The sequence below is a fragment of the Calypte anna genome, chromosome 18, assembly GCF_003957555.1.
Source record: "Calypte anna isolate BGI_N300 chromosome 18, bCalAnn1_v1.p, whole genome shotgun sequence".
Lineage (NCBI taxonomy): Eukaryota > Metazoa > Chordata > Aves > Apodiformes > Trochilidae > Calypte > Calypte anna.
The window spans coordinates 7,071,098-7,095,773 of NC_044263.1; the positions used below are offsets into that span (position 1 = coordinate 7,071,098).

The 24,676-nt window shown below is 40.2% G+C and overlaps 2 protein-coding genes across 7 annotated transcripts in view; one reads left to right on the top strand and one right to left on the bottom strand.

The window, feature by feature from the left end:
• MBTD1 (mbt domain containing 1) overlaps window positions 1-8,587 on the bottom strand; it is a 28,473-nt gene extending 19,886 nt beyond the window's left edge. For 2 of the 6 annotated variants that reach the window (XM_030461876.1, XM_030461875.1), the window contains exons 1-3: window positions 8,414-8,587; window positions 1,333-1,534; window positions 86-225 (exon numbers count right to left, since the gene is read on the bottom strand). In XM_030461876.1, coding sequence (XP_030317736.1) covers window positions 86-225; window positions 1,333-1,534; window positions 8,414-8,434 — 363 coding nt within the window. In that variant the 5' untranslated portion in view covers window positions 8,435-8,587. Of the gene's footprint in view, window positions 1-85; window positions 226-1,332; window positions 1,535-6,120; window positions 6,310-6,702; window positions 6,751-8,413 lie in introns of those variants that run through there. The other 4 variants (XM_030461878.1, XM_030461880.1, XM_030461877.1 and 1 more) reach the window with 4 other exon arrangements.
• Window positions 8,588-9,109: 522 nt separating this feature from the next.
• Window positions 9,110-16,594, top strand: UTP18 (UTP18 small subunit processome component). The gene is made up of 14 exons (XM_030462023.1): window positions 9,110-9,468; window positions 9,623-9,750; window positions 9,848-9,943; window positions 10,539-10,618; window positions 10,852-10,937; window positions 11,481-11,606; window positions 12,295-12,469; window positions 12,824-12,924; window positions 13,706-13,796; window positions 14,104-14,227; window positions 14,394-14,568; window positions 15,040-15,182; window positions 15,738-15,793; window positions 16,443-16,594. The coding sequence occupies exons 1-13, from the start codon at window positions 9,142-9,144 to the stop codon at window positions 15,760-15,762; spliced, it is 1,677 nt and encodes a 558-aa protein (XP_030317883.1). The 5' UTR covers window positions 9,110-9,141; the 3' UTR covers window positions 15,763-15,793; window positions 16,443-16,594.
• Window positions 16,595-24,676: the final 8,082 nt, after the last annotated feature.

A 24,676-nucleotide genomic window follows, 5' to 3' on the forward strand; every position in this document is an offset into this window, starting at 1 on the left:
TTGAAATCCCCATGCAAGTTTTACAAACACAGAAGTTTCACAAACACAGACTACAATAAGTAGATAAAGAAATGGGTGTCTGTACCGCTACCTGAAGCCTGGCCAGAATGCTGGCCTTCTTGGAGTTGGAGGAGTAGCTTCTAGAGCATGAGACACTGCAGAAGCGTTTGGTTTTAGAGTAAAAAGCATCACGGACACCAACCATTCCACACATCTCACATGTAGCTTAGCAGAGGAGAGAAAAAGGCAAATGTTAAGAGTGTAAGAAGGAACTCAGTCAAAAATCAGAACAAAGACGATGTAAGAAAGTTCCTGTAGGTGGCACCACCGAACAGTTCCTGAGGGTTTGACCCTGAAGACCTAACAGAAAAATACCACCACCACAAATGTCAGTGAAACACTAAAAACCTTAAGTTCATTGGTGAAAGGGTCTCTCCTTTCTGCTCCCTACTAAATTTACCCCTGGTAAAAGTGAACAACACAGCAAAATCAGCTGAAGCTGTGTTTTCATAGACATCAAGGAAATGCCTGCTCTGAACCTGGGCCTGCCAGTCTTAATTTCCTTTAAATATTCAATACTTCCAACCTAAAATTAAAGCCAGATCTCCCCTTTTGAATCATAAATTAGAATATCCAAAGTACCCTACCCCACCTATATTCTCTTACAGCTGTAGTCATACACTTAAGAAGCTGTCAGCATCACCCACCAAGTAGTTTTATGACAAATAAGAGTTTGTGACCAACTTATGCCAATGACTTAACAGCAAGATTATACCTAGAGAGCTCTGCTAATCACTAATGATTTGGGCTAAAATATTTTTCCCCAACAATAAAACCAACCTTCTCTTTTTATTTAATTTTTCCAGTAAACTCTAGCTCACAGGGAATGAACAGGTATATACTGGCAGACTTTGTACAGTACCAGAAATGCAATTTCCCTAGGATAGGAATAAATTTGTTTTAGTATGTTGTATATTTAACACAAATGGTAGAGACAATCTATGCCCAAGTTTACAGAGAAAACACTGACATCTTTCTCAAAGAATAAAACCACTGTGTATCAGAACATACACACACATGCACATATACACACAACACAAATTTGATAGTATGGCAGAGTTCCCCATATGATTTCTTTCCTAACAGAAGGATTCAAAAATCTTACTTCAGTCTAGCAAAACCCAAACAATTCCTGCTTGAATAAGCAACTTCCAAGCCTCCAGCTGTTTTGGTCCATTTTCAATCAGGACCAACACTGGGGACTGGACCCTCACAACAGAGGCTGAAAAATATAAACATCAACCTCCTGCTATTGCTGCACCACACACTTACCCATGCCAGATTTGCCATCTGGATAAGTATAGACCTGTCCATTGTTCTTTATAATTGGGAGACTGGAGGGCAAAGGAGCAACCTCCTCTTCACTCTCCTCTGAACTGGAGCTGCTGCTCGTGTCCTCACTGCAGCTGTCATAACCGTCAAACATCCCGAATGAATCTCGTCTTTTCCTTTCTGCTCGGGAAGAATGTTCTGTCTAAAAATTAAAACAAAATAACCAACAAGACAAACCCCAAAGAACAGCAGAGCATCCTCAATGCAAATATTTCCAAGTCAAGCCTCAAAAGTTTTAAAGGTCAGCCTTCAGAAGTAGATATATTAACAAGCTGCTCTACAGAACAGAGGTAGGAGCCACCTACCTATTGCCAATTAGACTGTGTTAGTAGAGTCAAAACGAGGCAATTTTTGGTATTGTGATATACAGGATGAAAAAAAAAATCTATCTTGTGATCCACTGAGAATACACAGTAGCATCCACATCCTTCTTTTTCTTCGTATCTTCAGAGTTCATTAATCCTGATGTGCCAACGACAGTCACACAGACCCTGTATGCAAATGAGCACATTCCAGATGGCTGCAGCCAATCTCACTAAAATTCATTCATTTGGGAAATCTGGGCAGAGAAAAGAGAGCTCAACCAAGAGGACACTTCCTCCACAGGAGCAAAAATAAGAGTGTATCTCTGCTCTCATTGGCTTGTGGGGTTATGGATAAAGCACTCAGCTTCCCTGTGATTCAGTTTCTCACGTGTGACCCAGGAATACCTCTACCTCACTGGGATGTTCTGGGGATTATTAATACATTAACAATTTTGAAGAGCTCAGTTTCTATGGCAATAGGGTCTGTATAAATTCTAAAAGATAGAAAGGTGACTAATTTGCTACTGTCATATGCAAAAACTTGTTACATAATATTTTTTCTAAAATGGAAAAATCTGAGATCAAATAGAAATATGCAGTTCTTAAGAACATATAACAGATAATTTCTAGAAAATACATGAGATGTATAAACTACAGACCAACAGATGCCTTTTTTCTGATAAAGATCCAACATATGCAGTTTAATACAGTGACAATTTTCAATTTATTAGTATCTAACTCATCTCTACTGAAATAAGGCTCCTGTTACCTGAACTGCCCCCATTAAGCTAGAAAAAATTTCAAAAACGTTGAAGTATTTCCATTATCCTTAACACCATCTACTAAGCTTCACAGGAAATAGCAGATAAAGAGAAGACAAAAAAAATTCTAAAATAGAAGCACACATTAGGAGAATGAAGCACAGCCAAGAAAACAGAAAAAAAAAAAAAAAAAAGCCTTTGCCTCTACTTCCTTTTCCAAGAGCTGATTTTATTTAAACATCATGGTGGACAGAAAAGTAATAATATGCCATTGGAGTTTTCCTCCTTAAATTGTATTTGGATTCATAGCTTTAAGATTTCATCAGAGTAATTCCCCAATTCCCTTTCCTAGAGAGTATATGCCTGAACATCTTTATTGTTGGATCTCATCCGAGCCTTTTTTCTGTGATGCTATCCCTTTATTACAATATTCTCTATTCTCCTTTCTAAATCTGACTAAATCCTATTATAGAAGGATTTTCCTTAAAGGGAAAACAGATTTTCACACTGACCCAATCCTAGCACCCTATAAAAAACCCAAAACAACAAATAAAAGCACACAGCCCGACCCAAACAAAAACTAGCAAGCACAAAAGCTTATGCAATAAGGTACACAAATTTAAAATGGTTAAAGTAGGTCTGAAAGAAGACAAAAACAAAAGCCAGTTATGTTAATTATGCACACATTCCTCAGCCACTAATTCAGAACTATATTGAAACCAATCAAAGCTTAGGATAAGGCATAACTTGACAACTCCTTAAAGGAACTGACATCTGCCTGCAGTAGCTACAGCCTGAGGTAGGGTGATGGTCACAATCTCTGGAGGAAAACTGAGCAATGGCAGGACAAAACCTAGTCCTGACCTGCACTGGTAACAGGTCTTACCTGGACACTATTCCTGATGCTGTGAGCCAACAAGATGCAAGATCAGTGATTTGTTTGTGTGTGCACGTGTGTGTGTAGATAAAGCAGAAGTTGAGCACAACGTTGCCATGGATACAGTGTTCTGTGAACAGTGCCAGTGATTTACAGATCAGAACATGAAGACTAAAGGCATCTTCCTCAAGATTTCATCAACTCTCTTAATGTCTCACAATATTTAACTTCCCTTAACCAGAGCCTCCACCCAGAAATAAAATGCAATACCATATTAACCATTTCACAACAGTAATTCCACAACACCACGATTCCTTCTAGCATTACAGAGAGATTTTAGCGGTGTTTCAGAGCCCCTGGGCAGGATCTCCTTCCTCATTCACTCATCCTCTGTAAGTCAGCTGATCTGATTTCACCAAGAGATTAGGGCCACATCCCACATAAAGAAGGACTTCAACCTTTTAGTGGAGGCTGCAGTCCAAAGTAGTCTCTGGACATCAATTTTGCATTCCAGACTGGAGAACTCTGGACCCACATGGCAGTTCTGCTCTGCCCAGCACTTTGTTGGCAGAGGTCTGAGATGCTAGAGCAGCTCAGAGGGAAGAGAAATGCAGCCTTTTCCCAGGGAAAGTGAAGGAAGAAATAGGAGGTTGGAGGCAAGATGAAAGGCCAGTGGCACAGAAGGGAAGATGGGCTGCTCTAGGCAAGCTGAAGCATAGTGCAAGATTACAACTGCAGATACCACAATAACATAGATGGCTCTTTTTTTTTTTTTTTTTCCCTTCTTTTGCATTGCATACATTTAGAACCTCAATATTACTGCCAAGCCCTCTTTGCCAAAACATCCACAGATCAAAAAGAAAACATTTTTACTTTCTATATGAAAAGCTGCTATATTTTTATCCAAGCTTTTTCATGAAGATGACCACATTTGCCAGATATTTATGCACAATGCTCTTAATGTTCATTTATTGTTATTATCTGGACTGCAATTCTGGGGAAATCACTCAAAATACATTTTGTGAGACTTGGAAAAGGTACAGTTTTGCAACAAAAGAAAATACAAAGCACTTTGCGTGCAGAAGTGGAAGTTGGGGGAGATGATTTGCAAATACCCATGCTGGAATTCTGCTAGGGTAGATAAAACATTTCTATTTTGATTATAAACACCACTAAGATTCTTCTTAACCCATGCAGAAACAAAGTATTTGTAGAAACAAATGAACAATGTGGAATTTCTGATAAGCCTTCCTGCAGAACTTGAAGGTCCTACTGTTTTGTAAACTCCAAATCTGAGAGTCTGCTAGTACATTAAGCAGAAGCAATGCACAAAAAACCCAGGACAAACTTTCAGGAATACTGGCTAAGGGTTATTTTTCTAATGAGATTACTGGTTCCTCAACAGGGAAGATCTCTAGACAGAGCAAGATAGAGCAGGACTGGTAAATAAGGCTGTATGACTATTTGCTTGGGGGGTTTCTTGCATACTTTTCTCTATTGAAGGGGATGGGTGGAGAAAGGAACTCTAAAGAACTCCTTTCTTATTCTGCCCAACTTCCCATTTTCCTGTTCTTCCTCTCCTCCCTGTGAATACTTGGCAACAATGTAATTTTAAGAAATACTCTTCAGTAACTATTACACAAGGCAAATGGTATGATAAAAGAATATAGTTAAGGAAACCGGTTTTCCTAAAAGCAGGAAGGCAATTCCAAACAAGTATGAAAAATAATTAGTTTCTCACTCCCTTAGCATTATAGTACCACATAAATACACTTGAATTTGGTCAGATCATTAGAGAACACATTCTCTGAACTTAATAAGTACTCTTTGTTCACCAAGGCTGAAAAATGCATGGTCAAAACATGAAATAAGACATTTTTTGTTAAATAAGACATCAAATACTTAGGAAATTGCTTTGGTTTGTTGATGAAGACCATGCTCAAGTGTTGGCAAAATTTACCAGAGAGTGTTTTCAAGGTGACAACTTGCTACAGAAAATGCCCCATTACTAAGTAACAAAACTCCTTGCCTCCAACTAAGAACACCCTGGCCAAAAAAAGGATGATTCAACACAATAATAGAAAGGTTTTAAAGCCTTTCAAACTGCTTGTTGTTACTATTGAAATAATCTGGAGCTTGAATTCAGAAAGGCAGCAATTTAGAGCTCTGAGCATAACAGCTGTAGCTTAACAAAGGCCTCAGCACCTATACAGAGAAGCATCACTTTATATACACAGATCCAGCCCCCAGAAACAGAAGTATGGACAGATGGTATTTGAGGTCAAGGTCAGCAATGAGGTCACCACAACCTTCAAGACAGGGCTCTGTGATAAGACACAATTATTTTAATCAAATATCCTTAACAGAGCATGCATTTCCCATTGTGTACTTCCAAGTTGGTATTAAACTCGATGCACAGCTTTTTTTTTTTAATTTTTTTCCAAAAGTTCATTAAATGTTTTATGCTATAAGCTTAGTTTTAGCTCTGGATGTGAGCATTAAAAAACCAAGATGATGGAACTAATTTATTACAGCTCTTATGAATGTAAGCTAGCCAAAATAATTCACTGCAGTGATACCAGCTTGCCCCCTGTGGAACTGAAGTCTAAATTGTGCCTCATGACATGGCAACAAGAGAAAATTCAAACATGGTACCAATTTAAAGAAAACACAATTTCAGCTTTCATTAAAAGCAAACAAACAAAAAAACCCCCAAAACTAAACATCTCGGGATTCCTGGAAATGAGAACCAACCAAACTTACTTTGTTTATATAAGCAACTCACCTCTATCTGGAAATGTGCCTTCCACTCTTATAATAAGTAAAATCTCTGCTGGAAAATTACAGAAATGTGTTTTCCTGTCTCTTCATTTGCTATGTATGACAGCATTTTGTCTGAAGCCAGTTTCTGCTGTTTGCCAATGGTTTTGTCCATAGCCTCTTCCCCAGGGGGTTTCACACAAGAGGGGAGACTCTTTCATAAAAAAATATATCAAATTAGCAGGCAATTTTGGAGGGGTTGTGTGATGATTAATATGTGAAATATCTGAGTTTCGAGAAAACTGAAAATCTGTTATAAACTCTGTTATGTTTCCACAAAGCCCTCACAGGAATAACTGGAAGAGGCAAATATTTCCCTTTAAATGTGTTGTTACCATTAAAAAAAATCAACTTAAATGCCTGAAAAACCCAAACAAAAACCAAAACCCAAATTAAAAAAAAAACAAAACCCAAACAACAAAAAACCAAAATGAAAACAAAAACCCCAACACCAACCCAAATCCAAAGTCTTCAACACCTGAATTCATTCCATGTGCTCAGAGCCCTTTTCAGCAAAATATCACACATGCCCAGGGTACCAACTTACCTGGAAAGTGAAGGTATGCTGTAGCAGTTTGCAGATGATATCAAAAGCCTTGCAAAATTAAATCAAATTTTAGAAGGTAAGAGAAATGAAAGCCAATGAGGGGGAACTTTAGTACATATTTTCATTACTGCCACTTTGGTCTAGCTTTTTAGGAAGCCACAATGAAGAGAACTCTTAATTTCAGTCTGCAATCCTTTTACACATGCACAAGCCTCCAAACTCTCAGGAACACCACCTGAACTGTTCTTGTGGCATAAAGAATAACTTCCACCTAGGAGAGAATACACTCTGCTATGTTTTCTGATTACACACTTCCTCAAAATGAACCCTAGGCAGAAGCAACGAGTACTAAGCTACCAAGTTTGATTATTATTTTTTTTAATGAAAAAAGTGTTTTAATGTTCCACATTAGACTCTCTCTGAGCCCTTTAATTCCATTCCTTACATGGAGTGTTGTGAATACACCAAACAAATAAATAAATGCAGGTTCCCAAACCTGCAAAGTAATATTAATTTAAAATACATGAGACTGCCCTGCAGCTTTCAGTTTTAACAGGTTTTAGATGTGAAATATCACAAGGTCTACCACCCAGATTTTAAATCTTTATCTTAGAATGAATGACTTTTTCACACGCAGTGTGAGTTCCCACCATGATCAGCATATACTTTGCAGTAAGAATTTTTTTTGTTGTTTTGTTTTGTTTTTAAATTCACACTGGACAGAATCTGCTACACTTTAAAACATTTCCAGCTACAGCCTGAAAGTGAAACTGGTTTCACGGGTTTACTGCAACTCGCATTAAGAACAAAGTAGCAACATAAACAGTCATAAAGATTATATGGAGGGGAGAACTGGATGCAAAGAACCCCGAACTTTTGAAGTGCTAATATTAAAGAATATCCTACAGCACTTAAAATAACCACGGCTGGAAAACTAAACCTTAAAGGCTTAAGTACAAGAGGAAGAGTCTGAAAAACCAGCACTTGAGCGGACCACTAAGAGAAGCGTAACCCAGTCCAGCTGCACCGCTGAGAACGAGATAATCTGGAACTTTTAACTCCCGATCCTGACTGCCGGCAGGGAGGAGGAGGAGGAAAGGAAGAAGAAGGAGGAAAAAAAAAACCAAAAACCACAACAATACCCAACACACAACCAAACAAAACCCCCCAACACAACCCCCTGCGGAAGCCGGGGGGGAGCGGAGGGCTCCGGGGATCACAACAAAGGGGGAGCGGCCGCTGCCGCCTCCACGTGCCCGCAGCTCCCGGGCTGACAGGGGGGCAGCGCTGCCCGTACCCCCGGGAGGCCCCTCCGCCTCGGGCTCCCCCCAGCTCCGCGGGACGCCTCGGCTCCACAGGGCTGCCCGCAAGAAACTTTCCGTACCCCGCAGAAAGCCGGCCCGCAGCCAGCCCCGCTCCGCACCCCACGGCGGGGCCGGCACAGCGGAACCCCCCGCCCTGGGCTGCCTCCCCCCCCCCCCCAGCCCCTCTCAGAGCCCTCACAAAAGACCGGAGGGTGCCGGGACCGCTCCCCTCCCACACGAGAGCCCCCAGCGCGGGCACTGAGGGGGTCGCTCAACCCCCAGCCCCCCAACACCCTGCGGGCGCCCCGCCGCTCCCCTCAGGCCCCCGAGGGTCCCGCTCAGCCCCCTCAGCGCGGCAGCCCCCGCAGCCGCTGCCGCCTCCCCCCCCCCGGGGCTGTGGTACTCACCAGGTCCTTTGTGTTTTCCATCAGGCCCTCATGGGCAGGAGACGGCCGCTGCCTCTGCCCCCTCCCCTCGGCTCAGCCCCCTCCGCCTGCCGCCTCCCCCTGCGAGGGGCCGGGCCCGGCGGGGCAGGAGGCGGCCTGGAAAGTTCAGCCTCTCCCTCAGCCAGAGAAAGGAACCCAACTCCCTGCGCCGGAACATCAACAATATTAGCATAGCGCCACTGCGCAGGCGCGGCGCCCGGCCCACCGCGCGCACTCATTGGGCTCCCAGCTGTTTGGGGCTTCCTCGCTCGCCGTACCCCCCCTTGGGAGAAACCATTCGGAAAAGAGGGAGCGGTTTGGGCAGGAGGGAAGAGGCTGGGGGATGAAAGTCGCTGCTCTGAGGTTTTTTTTTTTCCTTCCCTGGCGCGGGGCGGCCTCCATGCCGCCGCTGAAGCGCGATCGTTGTCAGGCGGGGAGGGGAACGCCCCTCATCCCCCCCCGGGCGTGCGATGGAGCGGCCCGGCCCTGGGCAGCGTCACGTGGCGCGCGGGGTGGAGGGGAGGGAGGAGGGAGGGAGGGGGAGGAAAGCAAAGAAAGGAGATCACGTGACACAACTTGAGGCCGGGGTCACGTGGGCTGAGGAGGGGCCTATGGCGAGCGGGGGGCGTGGCGAGCGAGGTTATATAAGGCATCACGTGGCCGAGTAACACGCGTTCCGGTTCCGGCGGGCGGAGGTGGAGGACGCAGCGATGGGGCCTGCGGGGCTCCAGAAGAGTAAGGGCGGCACCAAGAAGAATAAGAGCAGCGGCACGAAGAGTAAAGGCAGCGGCATGAAGAAACCAAAGAAAGTTAAGAAAATGGTGAAGCGGCTGCAGCCGCGCTCGGAGGCGACGGTGCCGGCAGCGGAGCGGGCGGCAGCACGGCAGGCAGCGGAGGAAGCGTCCCGCCGCGCCCGGCACTTGAAGGCGCTGAGCCACAGGACGGGAGCGGAACGGGAGCTGGAGGAGCTGCTGTTCGGTGACAGCCTCAACGTGGAGGAGGAGGAGCTGCTGCAGAGCCTGGCATCACCCCCCCGGGTAGGGCTCTGCCTCTCCTGAGGCCCCGGGAGGCGGCGAGCGGCCCCCGCAGGGGCTGCAGCTTCGGCTCCTTCCCCTCCTCCTGCTCTCTCGCCCTTTCTGTCTTTTCCCGGTACTGTTTCCCGACCGGGGTACAGTGTGTGGTTGTTTTCAGGTGAATGCTGCAGAGGGGAAAAGTTTCCGGAAAGGTTCCCGAGGTTCAGAAGTAGAAAATGAAGCGAAAGGGAAATTGCCGTCGAAAAAGCCAGCCTGGGTGGATGAAGATGATGAAGCTGAGGAGAAGTAAGGGGAGGGTTTGCAGGTTGGAGTTACGTGTGGCACTGAAGAGTGAATGTTTTAGTTTGGATAATCTTCTCTTTCCTTGCCTTTTCCCCTCCAGTGTTGATATGACCCATCGGTACAGGAAAGATTTCATGAAAAGTGATGCTGAGAAGGTACTTACTAAGAAAAAGCTAAAAAGAAGGCTTGAAGAACAGTGAGTTTCATTTATCTCTTTCATGACTAACTTTAAGATTAATTTATTTTTATTTTAAAAGCTACTTCTTTGCTCACTGCATTCTGTGACTTGTTTGAACTTTGTGCTTCTTATAATATTTGCAGCTTTATTTTAAAAGTAAAAATAAATACACTAAGAGTCATAAATAAGACATGAATGAGCATTTTCTAGACTGTTAAGTTTGATAATTGTCTTCGAAGAGGTACATGAGTTAATTTTTCATACTTCAGATATTTTTCATTATGATATCTGGGTTTGTAAGTAGGATGATAAAAGACATTTACTTAGTGCAGTATTTAGGAATGAGCTGAAATGTGAATATTGTTGGATAGCAAAGCAGAACTTCAGATTTGAGTTCTCTTGGTACTGACGTGATCTCCAAAGAGCAGTGCTTTAATGTTTCATGTAAGTTTTGCTTTTATTCCATTTTCAGACAGTAAGCAAAACTGAGTGAAATTCTTTAAAACTTGCATACTGCTCTAAGTGCAAGTAACTTTGCCAAACTGTAAATATGTCTTGTAAGTAATGAAATAGTTTTCTCAACAAAGATTTATTTGCCTCCTCACCCTTCTAGGTTTCAGCGAGCTATGGGAGGAGTTCCTGCCTGGGCTGATTTAGAAAACACGAAGAAATCAAAAAAGACTGGAAGTGATAGTAAATAAATCTATTATTATTCTAATAAGCATTTCTGTCTTCCTGTTTAGCTTTCTAGGAAATAATTATTTTTGTTATCTCAGTTTCAGTAGTGTGATAATATTCTGGATATGTCAGCTTTCTTCCTTCCTTGTTTCACTGTTCTTTGATTTTAATTTGATTTTGTAAGGAAATTGCAGGTTTTGTTGTGTGTTTAAGGAATCAGCCCTTTCAATGTGCTTTGTCATAATTAGGTGACACTGATGAAGATGATGATCTGCTGTGCAAGACTGGCAATTACATAACAAGCTCAGAATCCCTGCCAAGAGGTATTCTGAAGGTAAAGGCAAACCTTCCATTTTGCACCCTGAAAACTGTTCCTATTTGGATAAGGAAATGAGTGATCTGTGAATTTCTTTCTTGTTTTTGTAACTGGAAATTCTAGATTAAACACTTGGTCATAGTGACATGATATGTGCATGAATGAATAAAGAGATTTATTGTTATGAGAATTGTGTTTTCTTAAGTAGGATCTTGTAGGGGTTTTAAGAATGGAATTTTTGCAAAACTTTGAGGTTACTGAAACAACCTTTGAAAAACAAGAGCCTTACATGAGTGTTTCTTACACTCTTCTGAATCTGTTTCAGCTGAATCAGAATGCAAGGGTTTTTACACATATTGTTCATTTTGAGATTAGTTGAAAAGGCTGCTTACTGTGTATCTACACTGCTGCATTCTAGACACTTACCAAAGGTTCTGCTGTCTAAAAGTTCATCATAAGGCTTGAGATCATTCTTGTAGAATGAAGAGCACTTGAATTAGCTGTTCATCAGGGTAAGCAAAAAAGTTGTATTTTTTTTTAACTGCTCTATCTTTGTTTTAGATGACAACCTGCTTGCCTGCTAATCAGGAACGTTTTGTTGATGGAAGACTCTCAACTGTGCAGTTTCATCCCTCTGCTCAAGTAGTGATGACTGCTGGACAGGATAGATCTGTGTCCCTCTTTCAGGTGAAGACTGTAAATGACCACTAATACAGAATCTTAAGTTTATCTGAGATCCTGGAATGAGACACATCCCCCTGTGAGGAGGTGCTCACAGGGTTGTAATGTCTGCTTACAATGGGATTTCCTTGGCTGAAAGCATCTTGTTTGGAAGAAATTCCCATCTCTGACTTTGTATTAATCTCTTAAAGAACCAAGGAAAATTCAGTTGTGTCAAGAGTGTTTATTTGAAGTTTTGTTTTAAAGAAATATTTGGTTTTAAGATTTACAGTGATGATTTACAGTGCCCTGCTTCTCTGAGAACTAAAGATCATGGTGAACGTTCACCATGGTACAGTATCAGTGCAATGAAGAAAAACAAGTTGAATTTGACAGCCCTACAGGGCTGTAGGAAAGAACAATTAAAAGTAAATCTTTCTGTTTAGAAGAGCACAATAGAAGTGATTATTTGCACAAAGCATGGGACAAGATAGGAAAGTGAAAGAGTTGTGAAGTATATGCAGGAATATATAGGGTATATAGGGGGTGAGGGTCCAAGAGCTTATAGATAAGACAGGAAGGGATAAATGCTTCAAACTCGTGTACCTCTTCCTGTGTAGGTCTCTTGTACTGCCTAGGTGATAGGAATTTTTAATGTAAAAGTATTTGATATGTTAGTTAGTATGATAATGTTTTTTTTTGTTTGTTTGTTTAGGTTGATGGCATAAGGAATCCAAAAATACAGAGCATCTATTTAGAGAGTTTTCCAATTTATAAGGCTTGTTTCAGTGTTAATGGAGAGCAAGTTATAGCCACTGGTACTCACCATAGAATGTTCTTTGTGTATGACATGATGAGTGGAAGTATAACACCTATAGAGAAAGTAAGAGGTATGTTTTATAGGTTTGTAAGTGGGCATATTTGAAGATGTCCCAGATAGAAATGGCATGTGGATTTGCTTTAAAAGGAAATGTAATGAATTGTTGGAATTCTCTTTTTAACTTGCCTTTTTAAACTTATGTTCAGGGATCTTTACTTGAGTACCTTTTGCTTTTAATTTGTCTGGGATACTAAAAATTAATTTTGTCTCACCTAAACAAGGCTGAGTTGTAGCTCTCTTGTGAAGTCTATTGAGAAATAAAAACTGGAGAGGGATCAGGTCTTACTCAAGGCCATCATACCTCTGAATGTTGAAGAAAAGTAATGAATTACATGTATTTGAACTTCTGAATCTCTTTTTAAAGGTTTGGAGGAAAGGTTTCTCAGAAGTTTTGAACTCTCTCCAGATGGATCATTTATGCTTCTAACTGGAACTTCAGGTTACCTTCACTTGTTATCAATGAAGGTATTTTCTCTTAATGGTTCATCTAGCTTCAGTATTTTGATTCCTTTTTCTTTTTTGAATCTGCTTGCTTATATTTAACATGAAAACTCAGTTGAAACAAAAGTGATACATACTGCATCAGCCTTCAGAAACGAGCTGCTGGATTGACTAACTGTAGCTTTAGAAAACTGGGCTATCTGAATTTTCTTTTGCTTTGTTGTCTTGGGGACTGGTGGAGATGAAACCAGTTTCATGGGGTCACAGGAAAAAAGTTGTATGTCAGTGGGGCATTTTGGCTGATAGCATGAACATGGTGCTGGCAAAAGGAACAGCCTCAGTGTGGAAACAGGCATCTGAAGGAGGAAGAAATGTAGGGCTGCTTTTTTGGGACTGGCACTAGTGCCTGCTGGTATTCTGTGTTCATGAATCATGCCATCTACTGTGATTCATAATGCATACAGAATTTTGTCAGTTCAATTTGAAAATGCCACATGGTGGCAGCTACATTTATTTTAAGCTTTTACTAGGAAAAATACTTTATTTTTGAAAGTTCAGTTCTGTTACATAATGAGGATCCTTCAGCAAGGGACTAAACAAGTGTTTGGGGTAGCTGTAGCTGATCAATTGATAATGAACTCAGGAGCATCAATTGTGCTCTGGTTTGTAGGCACTGAAAATGTTGCTGTTTGTTTAATGTCAGTGTAGCTAACTTAAGATTTTTGTGGGACAGGAGTGTGGAAACAACTTTCCTACAGTTTTTTGGCAGAATCAGTGTCACCATTAATTGTTCTTCATCCTATAGACAAAGGAACTGATTAGCACTATGAAGGTAAATGGAAGATGCACTGCATCTGCTTTCACTCCAGACAGCAGTAAAATATATAGCTATTCAAGTAAGTATTCTAACTACATTAATTATAATTCCATTTAAATATCATAAGTTTGTGTAAGTAATTTTCTTTAACAAAGATAATTAAAAGACCTTATGCCAGTATATGGCCTAAAAACACACCCAGGTGATCAGCCATAAAGAATGGAGATAATTATTTTTATGCCTTTAGGTTTTTTTAAATACCCAGTGTTTGATAACTGTTAGTTTGTAAAAGCTAATAATTGTCACCTAGTGAAATTTATTTGTTCTGTTTTGTTAAATGTATCCTGTATGTATGGTTTCTATAATCTACTTTATTCTGCAACCAGAGGAAGGTGAAGTTTTCATTTGGGATGTGAGAAGCAGAAAGTGTCTACACAAATTTGAAGATGAAGGTTCTTTGGAAGGAAAGTGTATGGCTCTTTCAAAAAACAATCAGTATGTGGCATGTGGGTAAGTGACTTGGACTTGACAACAGCTTCCTAATCTCATTTTAAAGCTCTTCAGTAAACTTGTTGGTGGCTGGTGAGAGTGTAGGAACATGAAATAAGTATGGTTTTAATAAGATTAGAGGTGCAAATACATCATCTCTTCTTACTATTGTTTTGTTTGTTTTTAGTTCAAGTTCTGGTGTTGTGAATTTATACACCACTGATACCTGTCTCAAAGAAAATAAGCCCAAGCCAGTTAAAGCCATAATGAACCTCGTGACAGCTGCTACATGTGTGACCTTCAACCCCACCACAGAAATTTTGGCAGTGGCTTCCTGTGAAGTTGATGAAGCTGTGAAATTGGTAAGTTCAGCTTCTTTAGTACGAGCTGGTCAATGATGTTCCTGGTGACATAATAAAATGGATACTGAGCAGATGAATGCTGTAAAATTTGCAAGACCTTTGTAAGTAGACATAATTCAGTAACAAGTATGTGTTTTCACCAGCTGTTAGCTGCTATGGTTTTACTATGTGATGTTTTTCCTAGTTGGTTCAAAATTTTGCAAGTCATGTCAGAATTCTTGCTAACTGTGGAATTAATTAATTTGAGGGCTTGGGAGTCTATTTTTACTGCTTAGATATAATTACATAAAAATAAATGAGATGCAATAATTTGTTTCATAGTGTGTTCCCTGCACCTTTTCTCTGTTAGAGATCTATATAGAGAGTGTAGGAAAACAACTGAATATTTGAACTTAACATTGACCTTCAATTTTAAATATGTACTTTAAATTTTAGTGGCCTTTACCTAATTGTTAACCTATTTCTCAATAGGTACACATTCCTTCATATACTGTGTTCTCAAACTTCCCAGTCTTCAGAAGAAAACAAATTTATCTTGCACAGTCTATGGACTTTTCTCCCAGAAGTGGATTTTTCTCTGTAGGAAATAACAAGGGCAAAGCTTTGTTATTTAGGTAAGTACTAAATTAGGTTCATTAATCCCAGAGAACATGTTTATATTCTGTTTATGTTCTGTAAGGTGGGGCAGATGATTGGTAAATGGAAGCGTTTGACTTTGTGATCCTAATTTCAGGTGATGATGCAATTTAATTTGGAGCTGGCTTTCATTTCTGGACAATGAGCATTATTTATTTCCTTGAATATAAAATATACATAGCCACAGACAACCCTGTCAAAACTGCCATGGTCCTCTTCTGAAATAACTGGGATGTAAAAAGCCAGATGCTGGTTGCTACTATATCCCCATTAAAAAAAATAGTTCAGAGGAATAAAAGATGATCTGTGCATCCTGGTTACCATCTGTGTCTGCCATGGGTTGTTTCTCCTTGTAAAAGCATCTGTAGAACTCAAATTGCATTTTATAATGGCACTCTGGATGATTGCTGTCTTTATGTCTGTGCCTCAGACGAGCTAAAAGTACTGGGTGGTACCACTGGGTAGTGGCTGTTTCTTTGTCTCTCTTGGTGGATTACTGAAAAGTTTTAAAACTCTCAACTTTTTTTCTTCAGGTTGAAACATTATTCAGATTTTTAAAAAGATAGAGGAAGAAATGGACCATTAACAGGTAAAAGCAGCAGTAGAGCTGGTGACAACGTTGACTTTGGGAACCTTTAGTTACTTTTTTGCTACTTCCAGCTCTTTGTAGATGGCAACAGTTCTTATTGTGTAATCTGAAACTGTTCTGTGGGTCACTCCTAATAGGCTCTGCACGATGGGCAAGACTCAGATGTACTTGTCAATATGTTTCTCTAATAATACTCTTAAAGGGAGTTGGTAATTCAACTAAACTTCTGCTTAGGCTGTTGTCAGCAGTTTTAAAATTCTGGATATATTTCAGCCAAACTCATAGGCAGCATTAAAACCAGCTGCAGAGTGGCAGATCCTTGGCTTGATCCTGTTGGGAAGTGATGTAAGTGAGCCCACACAAGTCTTAATTTCAGATCCAGATTACATAAACTGCTGAGGTTAGAAGCATAGCTTGTGTGCAGATATGAGTTTATTGTACACTTCAACCTCTTCTTGGGAATTGAAAAGGTGTATAGCCTTGGCAGTAATGAAGTAATTCTGTTTGACCCATAAATGTGTTAATATTTGGAATTTAAACTTGCTCCAACTGGGAGCAGGGCTGTCTTTTGCATGTTAAACATGTGAATTTTTGTGATGCTGAATGTTTGGAAGATACTAACAAATTCTCTGTACTGATCTTTCCCCAGGTGTTGTAACCTGCAGATACAAGTACACTGGCAAAGTCAAACAAGTTTTTTAATTTTATATGGAAATTAAAAAATAGTAATATAACACATGTGGTTTTGAATGTGTTTCCTTAATAAATGTACCTGGTAAGTTTCCAGGCAAGTTGTTTCAACTTTTTCCAGTGTTTTGTGTAAGCAAATGACTAAGTAGATCCTAATGGCTGGCATTCAAGAAATCCTTACACGTCTTTAATATGAGCATATGAAAATCCCAGTGCTGCTTTTCTGCTCTTGGTTCTTGAAAAAGCTAATTCTAGAGCCCTGGCAGAAATTTCAAATATACGAGCCTATTGTTAATAAATTTTTTCCAGTGATCTATTCTAAGATGAGAACTTGGTTTCACAAATCAGGGCAAAAAGCATAATGTCCTCTGGAGGTGTTAAATCCGCTGGGGTGTTTAACCTTATTGCCATGCTAAACCTAAACACGGGAGCATGGATGAATGAAATTAAATCATAAGCACGCTTTGTTTGGAAGATTTTTACAAATAAACCTGGCTAAAAAACCTAGATAAAACCTGTCTGTGGGTGAGATTTTGTTGTAATTCAGACATCTGGGTGCTGAAGCAGTTTGGTATCACTAGAGGGCAGCACTTGGTCACTTATTTGGGGACTGCTGCTTCGTGTTACTGAGCACCTTCTGTGACAACATTGAGCTTTTGATTAAAAAATTCACCTTTTTCAAATCATCTCTTTCACCATCAGGGAGGTTTAAGTTCTTCATGCACAAAGCTGTGAAATAATTTTAAAGAAAATACTTCTAAATGCTAGGTTTTTCAGTACAGTGTTTTAACCATATCTCACTGAAATACCTGTGAAGTATTTTAACATTTAATTTGCTTGTTGCACAATATTTGCTATTTCACTTTAGCCTTAAAATAAGAAAATAATTGCAGACCCAGTGATTAAAAGCCATATAACAAGCCATTAGTAGATAGACAGTTGGAACTTGAGAATTAATGGGTTCTTGGACCTGGTGAGTTAGCATAGTTAGTGTAAACACAACAGTTTATTTTTCCTGATCCTGTTGACTTCTGATTGCAAGAGATCCAGGTTGGATGGAGCAAGCAGCTATCAAGTGGAAGGTGTGCTGGATACTCTTCTATAATTGCAAGTGATTTAAAGTAGTTCAAAGATGGGAACTTTAAAGATTCATTTTTGCAAGCTCTGTCATGCAAGTTGTAAATACCAAGCTCTGCACTGAGTTAGAGGGAGCACTGCAGAACAAGGTGTTTTTAAGCTTTGTACTCAATCCTGGCTGTTGCATTCTTGTCTTCTGGAACACAACTGAGTGGTCCATCCAATATAAAATAGAGAAGACTTTTGAAAATAAAGGAAACTTCACGGTGCTTTTTGCATTTTTAATGGGTTTTGAGCAATATAACACTTCCATGAACTGAACAGGTCTTCAAGGTTGGATGATATTGCAAGAAGTTGAAACTGTTACTTGTGTGTCCAGGGATATTTATTTGCAATGTGATAAGTCATTTAAGTGTAGATGGAGTTACTTTCTTCCTGAAAACTCATTTCTTTTTCAGTTTGCAATGTTTTAAGAGTACTTAAGCCTTTGACCTATTTAAAACCTCTGTTTAATTCCTTTTTCCCTAACATGGCTTTTTTTTTTTTTTCTGGTGTTGCTAAGCTGAAGTTCTTTTAATGAATTATTTCTCTGTGTTTCTTCTCCTTCCATTCTCCTTGGCAAAATAAATTTTATTGATGTAGACCATGAAATATTTATCATCACAGCCTTCAGGCTGTGATCTTGTCAGATTTTGCAAGCTAAAGAGAATTAGCCTGGGTACTGTTTAGAAAGAAAAACCTCAAAGAAAAAAGCCACCCACCTGACTAGATTTTAGACTAACAGTAGATAGGTAAAAAAGTGTTTGGTTTGCTGTTATGTCTGTCTTGAAGCTGCAGTTTGACCCTGCTTCTCTTTGAGAGTTGGTTTTTTGGTTCCAGGTGGCTTAGGAAATTGTTAAAGGAGTGAATAAGTTTTTTTTCTATTCTCATTCCATATCCAGGATTGCTGCTGAAAATTATTTGGAAAGCTGTGGCTCTGTAAACACTTCCCTTATGGAACTGTTTTAGCCTCTGATTTTCCCAAATGCTTGCTGCTCAGACAGCAAATTAAGTTCTCCTCTTTGGATATACTGCTGAACCCATCTAGTGGATGAGGCAGTCATAGCACACCTTGAGATGAAACTGGTTTTTCTCCTAAGGATGTTTCTCAAAGTATTTGAAGGCCATAGAAGAAATGAAGCCCAGCCAGATTTAAGATTGACATGGCTAAAAACTGGGGGAAAGTGCAGCTTCAATTTAGGATCTTTGAAGACACATCCACTGTATGAACACTGAGTAACCTCTGGCTCCTAATCCTGATGCAGAGTATCAGCATTTAGGAGTTTAAATAACATGCTTAAACACAAGAGTGTTTTATTCCTCTTTAATTTCTTAAGTTTTTGATGCAGCTTTAAGTTACTAGAAGAGATGATGGTTTGAGTAATTATAAATCAAAAATAGCTGTTAAAAACTCGTGTAGTTGCTGGGCTCCTCAGCATTCTGCTCTGAATGAGATTGTTCCTGTTACTTGGTGAAAAACTATTAGCTCTAATCTGGCAGGATTTGCATTAAGAACAAAATAAGCTATTTTTTTTTTCTGGAGCTTCTCTAATGAATGCATTGCAACAGCAAGAGCTTGTTCAGAGCCTGCACTCCATAGCTGTGTTATCCTGCTTTGGAGAATGTTGTCCTTCCTTGGTACAGATGTTGCCCAGGACTGCAGTCACAGCCATTCTCATGTTGACTCTCAGAGACTTCAGTGGCTCTGGGAGACACTGCAAACAAATTTCCCTGCTCACAGGGGAGATAGCAGCTCAATTTGTTTGAAAATTCAGTTTCTTAATAGGTTGGAAGTTAAGGACAATATTACTGAAGAAAAAAATATGCCTCCTTTGGACAGATTCCTCTTCTGCACAGTATTGAATTTGGACTGCTAAGAGTAATTTTTAAAGTACAAATATGTTACCCTGTGGGACAAGTGTTACTGCTCTCTCCTAGCTGCAGTATGCTTCAGTTTAGGGAGGGCAAAGTAGAGGGAAGATCACTGTAGTGTGAGACAAAGCAATTGCAGTTTGGAAATGAAGGGAAAGGTCTTTGATAGTGCTATATTCAAGGTTACATTTAGTCAAGCAGACTCAAGAAGTGGTTGGGTAAATATAATAGGAAAATTATGTGGGATTCATGAATAAGACAAATTTTAAGTGAATTCTGTATGCTAGAAAGCCATTATTGCCTTTAAAAAGGCATGTCTGCATTAACAAAACTAGTCTTTCATCTGCATTAATTTATCTGGTGGAGTCAGGCTCCCAGCCTGCTTGTATTAACTATAGATTAATTCATGGCCCATCAGTTCTCAACTATTTTGTGCTGGAGTATTTCAGCTATGTATTATACCACATACTGAAATGAGGCTATGGAATAGTGATGTGTATCAATTAAGATTAATTACTGTAAGAGAATATTACGGACAAAGATTCTTGGCAAAAATTGAGCAAATCTCCAATTAAAGTTTTCTTCCTTGAAAAAGGAACATTGGCTGAACAATGCTGATTTTCTGTCCCTAGATGTGTCTTGACTTGTTATAACTGGCTGTAATGACATTATAGCATAGTTGTAGAAAAGAATGGGGGCTGTCTGAGGTTCCTCAAGTGTGCAGATTTCAGTGCCAGAAATAGTCAAGGTTCAGAGCTGTTTCCAGCTGAGAGAAACCTTCTTGATTTGTGACTTATTCCTGGTTTAAGCAATGTGTGATATCAGCTCTGATTACAAGTGCCTTACCTAAAAGATATTACAGAATTCAGTAATACACAGATTATAATGGGGTCTATCTAGAGTTTTAAATTTTTGCATAGTTAAAGTTCCCAAAGGGATCTTTGTAACTTCAGAATAAGTCTGAGCTGTTGGATATTTGAAAGCCTTTTTGACATTCAGAGCTATAAACAATACTCTCTCCCACTGTAGGATGGGAATTTACTTATCTTTCTCCTTCCTTTTGCAGGAATGCTGTGGCTTCACACTTTTCCCCAGGTGCTGTGAAGCTGAATCTATTTTCCTAACATTTCTCAAGGTGTTTGAATAAAAGACACAAGCACAGACTAGCAAAAGTGCAGATGATTACAGTCAGAAAAGAAACTTATTTTGCTTCAAACTCACCCTGTTGTGCCCACCCTAATAGCAATTTGTACTTACTGCATGTACAATGGCCACTTGATTCTCTTGAAGTGAAGGCATTCTAACTTAAAACAGTGTCCTAGAGACCAGCAGGACTAAGTTATGGGAAAGTGTTAATTGTTGTTTGATTGGAATAAACTTTACTTCATCTCCTTCAGTTTCACTTCAGTTCACTGAGGCTTTGTTTTAAGGCAAGGAATCAGGCAGAGTTATCATGTTAGGGTTATCTCCTGAGGGTGAGGGGAAAGGTACAGAGGTGAAATGAACTATATGCTGAGTGAAAACTGGGAATTTCAGAGAAGTTTCTTGATTTATGTCACTTTCTTTTTTTTAAAACATTAGATTAGCTCGTTGCACTGAAAACTATGCCTTGTTCTCTTCTTGCATGAACACCTGCTGTTTCCCTTTTTAGTGTCTTGCAGTTCTTGAATGATACTTAGGGTGTTTCATTCACTCTCCAATCTGTTCTCCTTCCCTGGATATGACTGGATATGAATTCAATATTTTAGATTTTTGTACAGAATATTAGTACTGTGGGAACTGACATTCATATCAGTATTTCTAACATGTCAGCTTTGGCAGGTTTCTGCAAAGATACTCCTCTTGCAAAAGTTCAGATTGCTACAGAAACTGCAATCTAGCACACACATTTGTAGGTTTCTGTGGCTCTTCTGGATGCAGATGAATATAAAGTGCAGCAGTGTGGAAGGGGAGAGAGGCTTGGGAAAAAAGAGGTGGTTACAGTAAGTCATGTAGAAATAAATACAATAAATGTAAGTATCCTGCTGCCTGCATGGCTAATACTGCCAGAGCTGGTTTTTCACTCTGAGTTTGGTTCAGGCTCCTGAACTTCTGTCCCAGTCTGCCTTCACTCTGTATGGGACAGCATTGACTCTAAGGTTTTATTAAACCTTAACCCCCAAACCTCTGAGAAGTAATTTTACCCAAAGCCTGAAGGAGAATACTTTTTATATTTGCTGTCTGATGTCAACAAAGCAAATTCCAATCTTGGTAGGGGTAGGGCTATACTGAGGGGCTGTGACATACTTAACAATAGAAGTTACCTAAAGTTAGCAAAATTGAGAAGAAACCACTATGGGAGTTTTAATCTGTGATGATTTCTCCAGGCTACATCAGGGCACTGCACAGGTCTCCAGTGACAAATTGAGAAGTGTTCAGTACCATGCAGTCAACACTGTAGCTGTCACTGAAATAATTACTGAATGCTCTTTTGATTATCTGAACTCTGTTTTTCTTAGTAAACAAATGTCTCATTACAGTGCACAGAACTGTGTAGTACATCCTGTATACTCCTACCTCTATTCAGAAGGAAGCTGAGATACCCCTGGAAACTGCTTTCTTTTTTTTTTTTTTTTCTTTTTTTGGCATAGCTTTAAAATTAACAGCCATAGTAACTTGCTGATTTGTTGAATATTTCCTCCAGGAAATCATGTCTTCTCAGAGCAATTAGAACAGTGGAACAAAACTTCACTTGAATAGGTTTAATGCTTTATTCCTGCATTTGCCATATGCTGATTTCTCCCAGAGGGAGAAAATCTGAGCACCATGTAAGATTTTCCAAACAGAATAATAAACGAGTGGGTGTTTGAGTTCTGAAAGGATATGGATCTCTGAAGTTGGCTTAGTTGATTTAGCATTTTAGTTGCATAGAGTAAATCCAACATTTTTGAGCATGTTTTCAGCTTGGAAACCTGTGTGTGCTTATGCAAAGCATTGCTGAGAACAAATGAAGGTGAAACAAATTTATCATATTTATGAACAGGTCAGGTCTCTGGTATTCCACTCTCCCAGTTCTGGAAGATTTTCCTAACTTTTAACTATAGTCATCACCAAGTTTCTGCTGAAGGGTGGGAGGAGAAGGGGGGCCCCTGTCCCAGCCCCTCCTGCCCTCTGTGTCTGATGTGGGTCCTGGCTGCTGGGCAGCAGCCAAGTGTTCCTCACATGGCTCAAGCCTTTGCTCTTGCTGTGAAAGAGTTGTTATCCTGGTTCCATGCAAGGGAATGTTATTTGGATGCTTTTTAATATAAGGAGGCTCCAGAAGGGCTGGTAAAAGATTGAGATAAAAAGGTTAATGCATAGCCCTTGTACCTTGAGGCAGAAGTTCAATGCAGGAAAGATGTTCAAGAGGAGGAGAAACCTCATTTTTCTCCTACTTCCAGTATGCAAGAGTTCCAGGCACTTGGGATCTCTGATCACTATTTTAGCAGTATGGATAATGAGTGATAGAAAGCTGGTCTGCCATGGTTCTGGGTATGGGTCCTGCTTGCTACTTCAGTAAAAACTGTTAGGTCAAGAGCTGGTCTTATCTGGTGCTTTAGGTAGTCCCTGAATCCCCAATTTGCTCTTTTTCTTCTGAGTTTTCTGCCTTTTCCCTAATCTATCCTCTGGGAGCCTTGATTTTAGGCAGACTCAGAGAAGACTGGAAAAAAGAAGGGTGAGTCCCAGCTCAGTCAGTGTTCCTAATCCAGAAACATGAGGCACAGAGTTGCTGTTAACACTCATAACATTTTTAAGTCTGTGCAAAGTTAGCCAGTAGTTTTAATAAGGCTGCGTCACAGATTATGTTCCTGATAAGTATGTGATTGCTTCATTAGTTTTTCCCCTCATAGTTTTCTTGTATTTTGATAGCAAATGGTACTTTGCTCTCAAGGACACAGCTAAAGCCCAAGTTCCTATGAAGTGAGTGGCAATATCACACAGAAATATTTTACTATGTAAGTGGCTGTGCCTCTACCAGAGATCAGTGTAGTAAGAAGGTTTAGGGAAGAAAATTTGCAAAAGATGAAGTGAGTTTAGTACATTTTTATGGTAATGATTTTATATACCTATATATATTATGGTGATAAAAGTGAAGAGATTGATATACTCCAGCTACCAACCTATACTTCATAAACTTTATTAGGCAAAATTACTTGAGACTTCATAAATACCAAATGCAAGTCCCTCCACAGAGTGGTATCACAGGATTATAAGCATTATTATTTGCTGGAGAACACTTGCATTTGTGTGTTGTAGCACGAGTGAGATCATTCTAGAGAACTTGGGTGTATGTATTTATTTTCTGTCAAAACAATTCCATGAATGCATTGGAGTTCTGAAAATGTTTTGAGTTCTGTCTGTTGTTAAGCATTTGTACTTTTGCCTTAATTTTTTTACCCAGTGAAATACCAGCTGTGTGTGTCAGGTGTGTCTGTCTGGGTGGAGGTTTATGGGGTTATTGTTTCAGATTGCCAACCCCTGATTGCCAATCAGGTGTCTGAGATGCTGAACACCTGTGCTCTCAATCAGGAGAAGCTGCCTCAGGGGCTGGGTCTGAAGGTCTGGGGTTCAATCCTTCTCTTCCTGCAGGGTTTTAAACACTGCAGAGCTACTAAATACCAATTACCCACCTCCAAGCCTTGCAAAGGAAGCATGGGTTCAGCAAACCCCTTCAGGAAAGGAAAGCTTCCCAACAAAAATGGTTCTGTGAAGGTGGTGGGTTTGGGTCTTGTTCCCACAGAATCCAGAAGGAGCGGGTACCTACTTCTCCATTTTAGACCTTTTTATTTTTGCTTCTAGCCCCAGGGTTTTCACCATTCTGCCCAAAGCCTGTCATTTACACATTGTAAGAACTGTGACTGCCCAAGGTGCTGTAGTAACAACTGCACAGGTGGGTTTGGGTCAGGATCAAGATCAGGTGGAGCCAATTATACCTTGATGAGGTAAAAGAGCCAGGACTGGGCCAGGCCCAGCTGGTGGCCAGAACCTCTCCTGCCTGCATGGATGGATTCACCTCGGGACAAGTCCTGGCTGAATTTGTGGAAGACAGGTAAGAGTTCTGTGGTACAATTTATTATTTTTTTCTGAAACCTTGTCCTAGAGGTTAAAGCTTTGCTGGTTGTCCTGGTCCTGAGGTACTGGAAAGTTGTGTTGGTGCAGCTCAGAGCTGAGGCTGCAGGCGGGAGC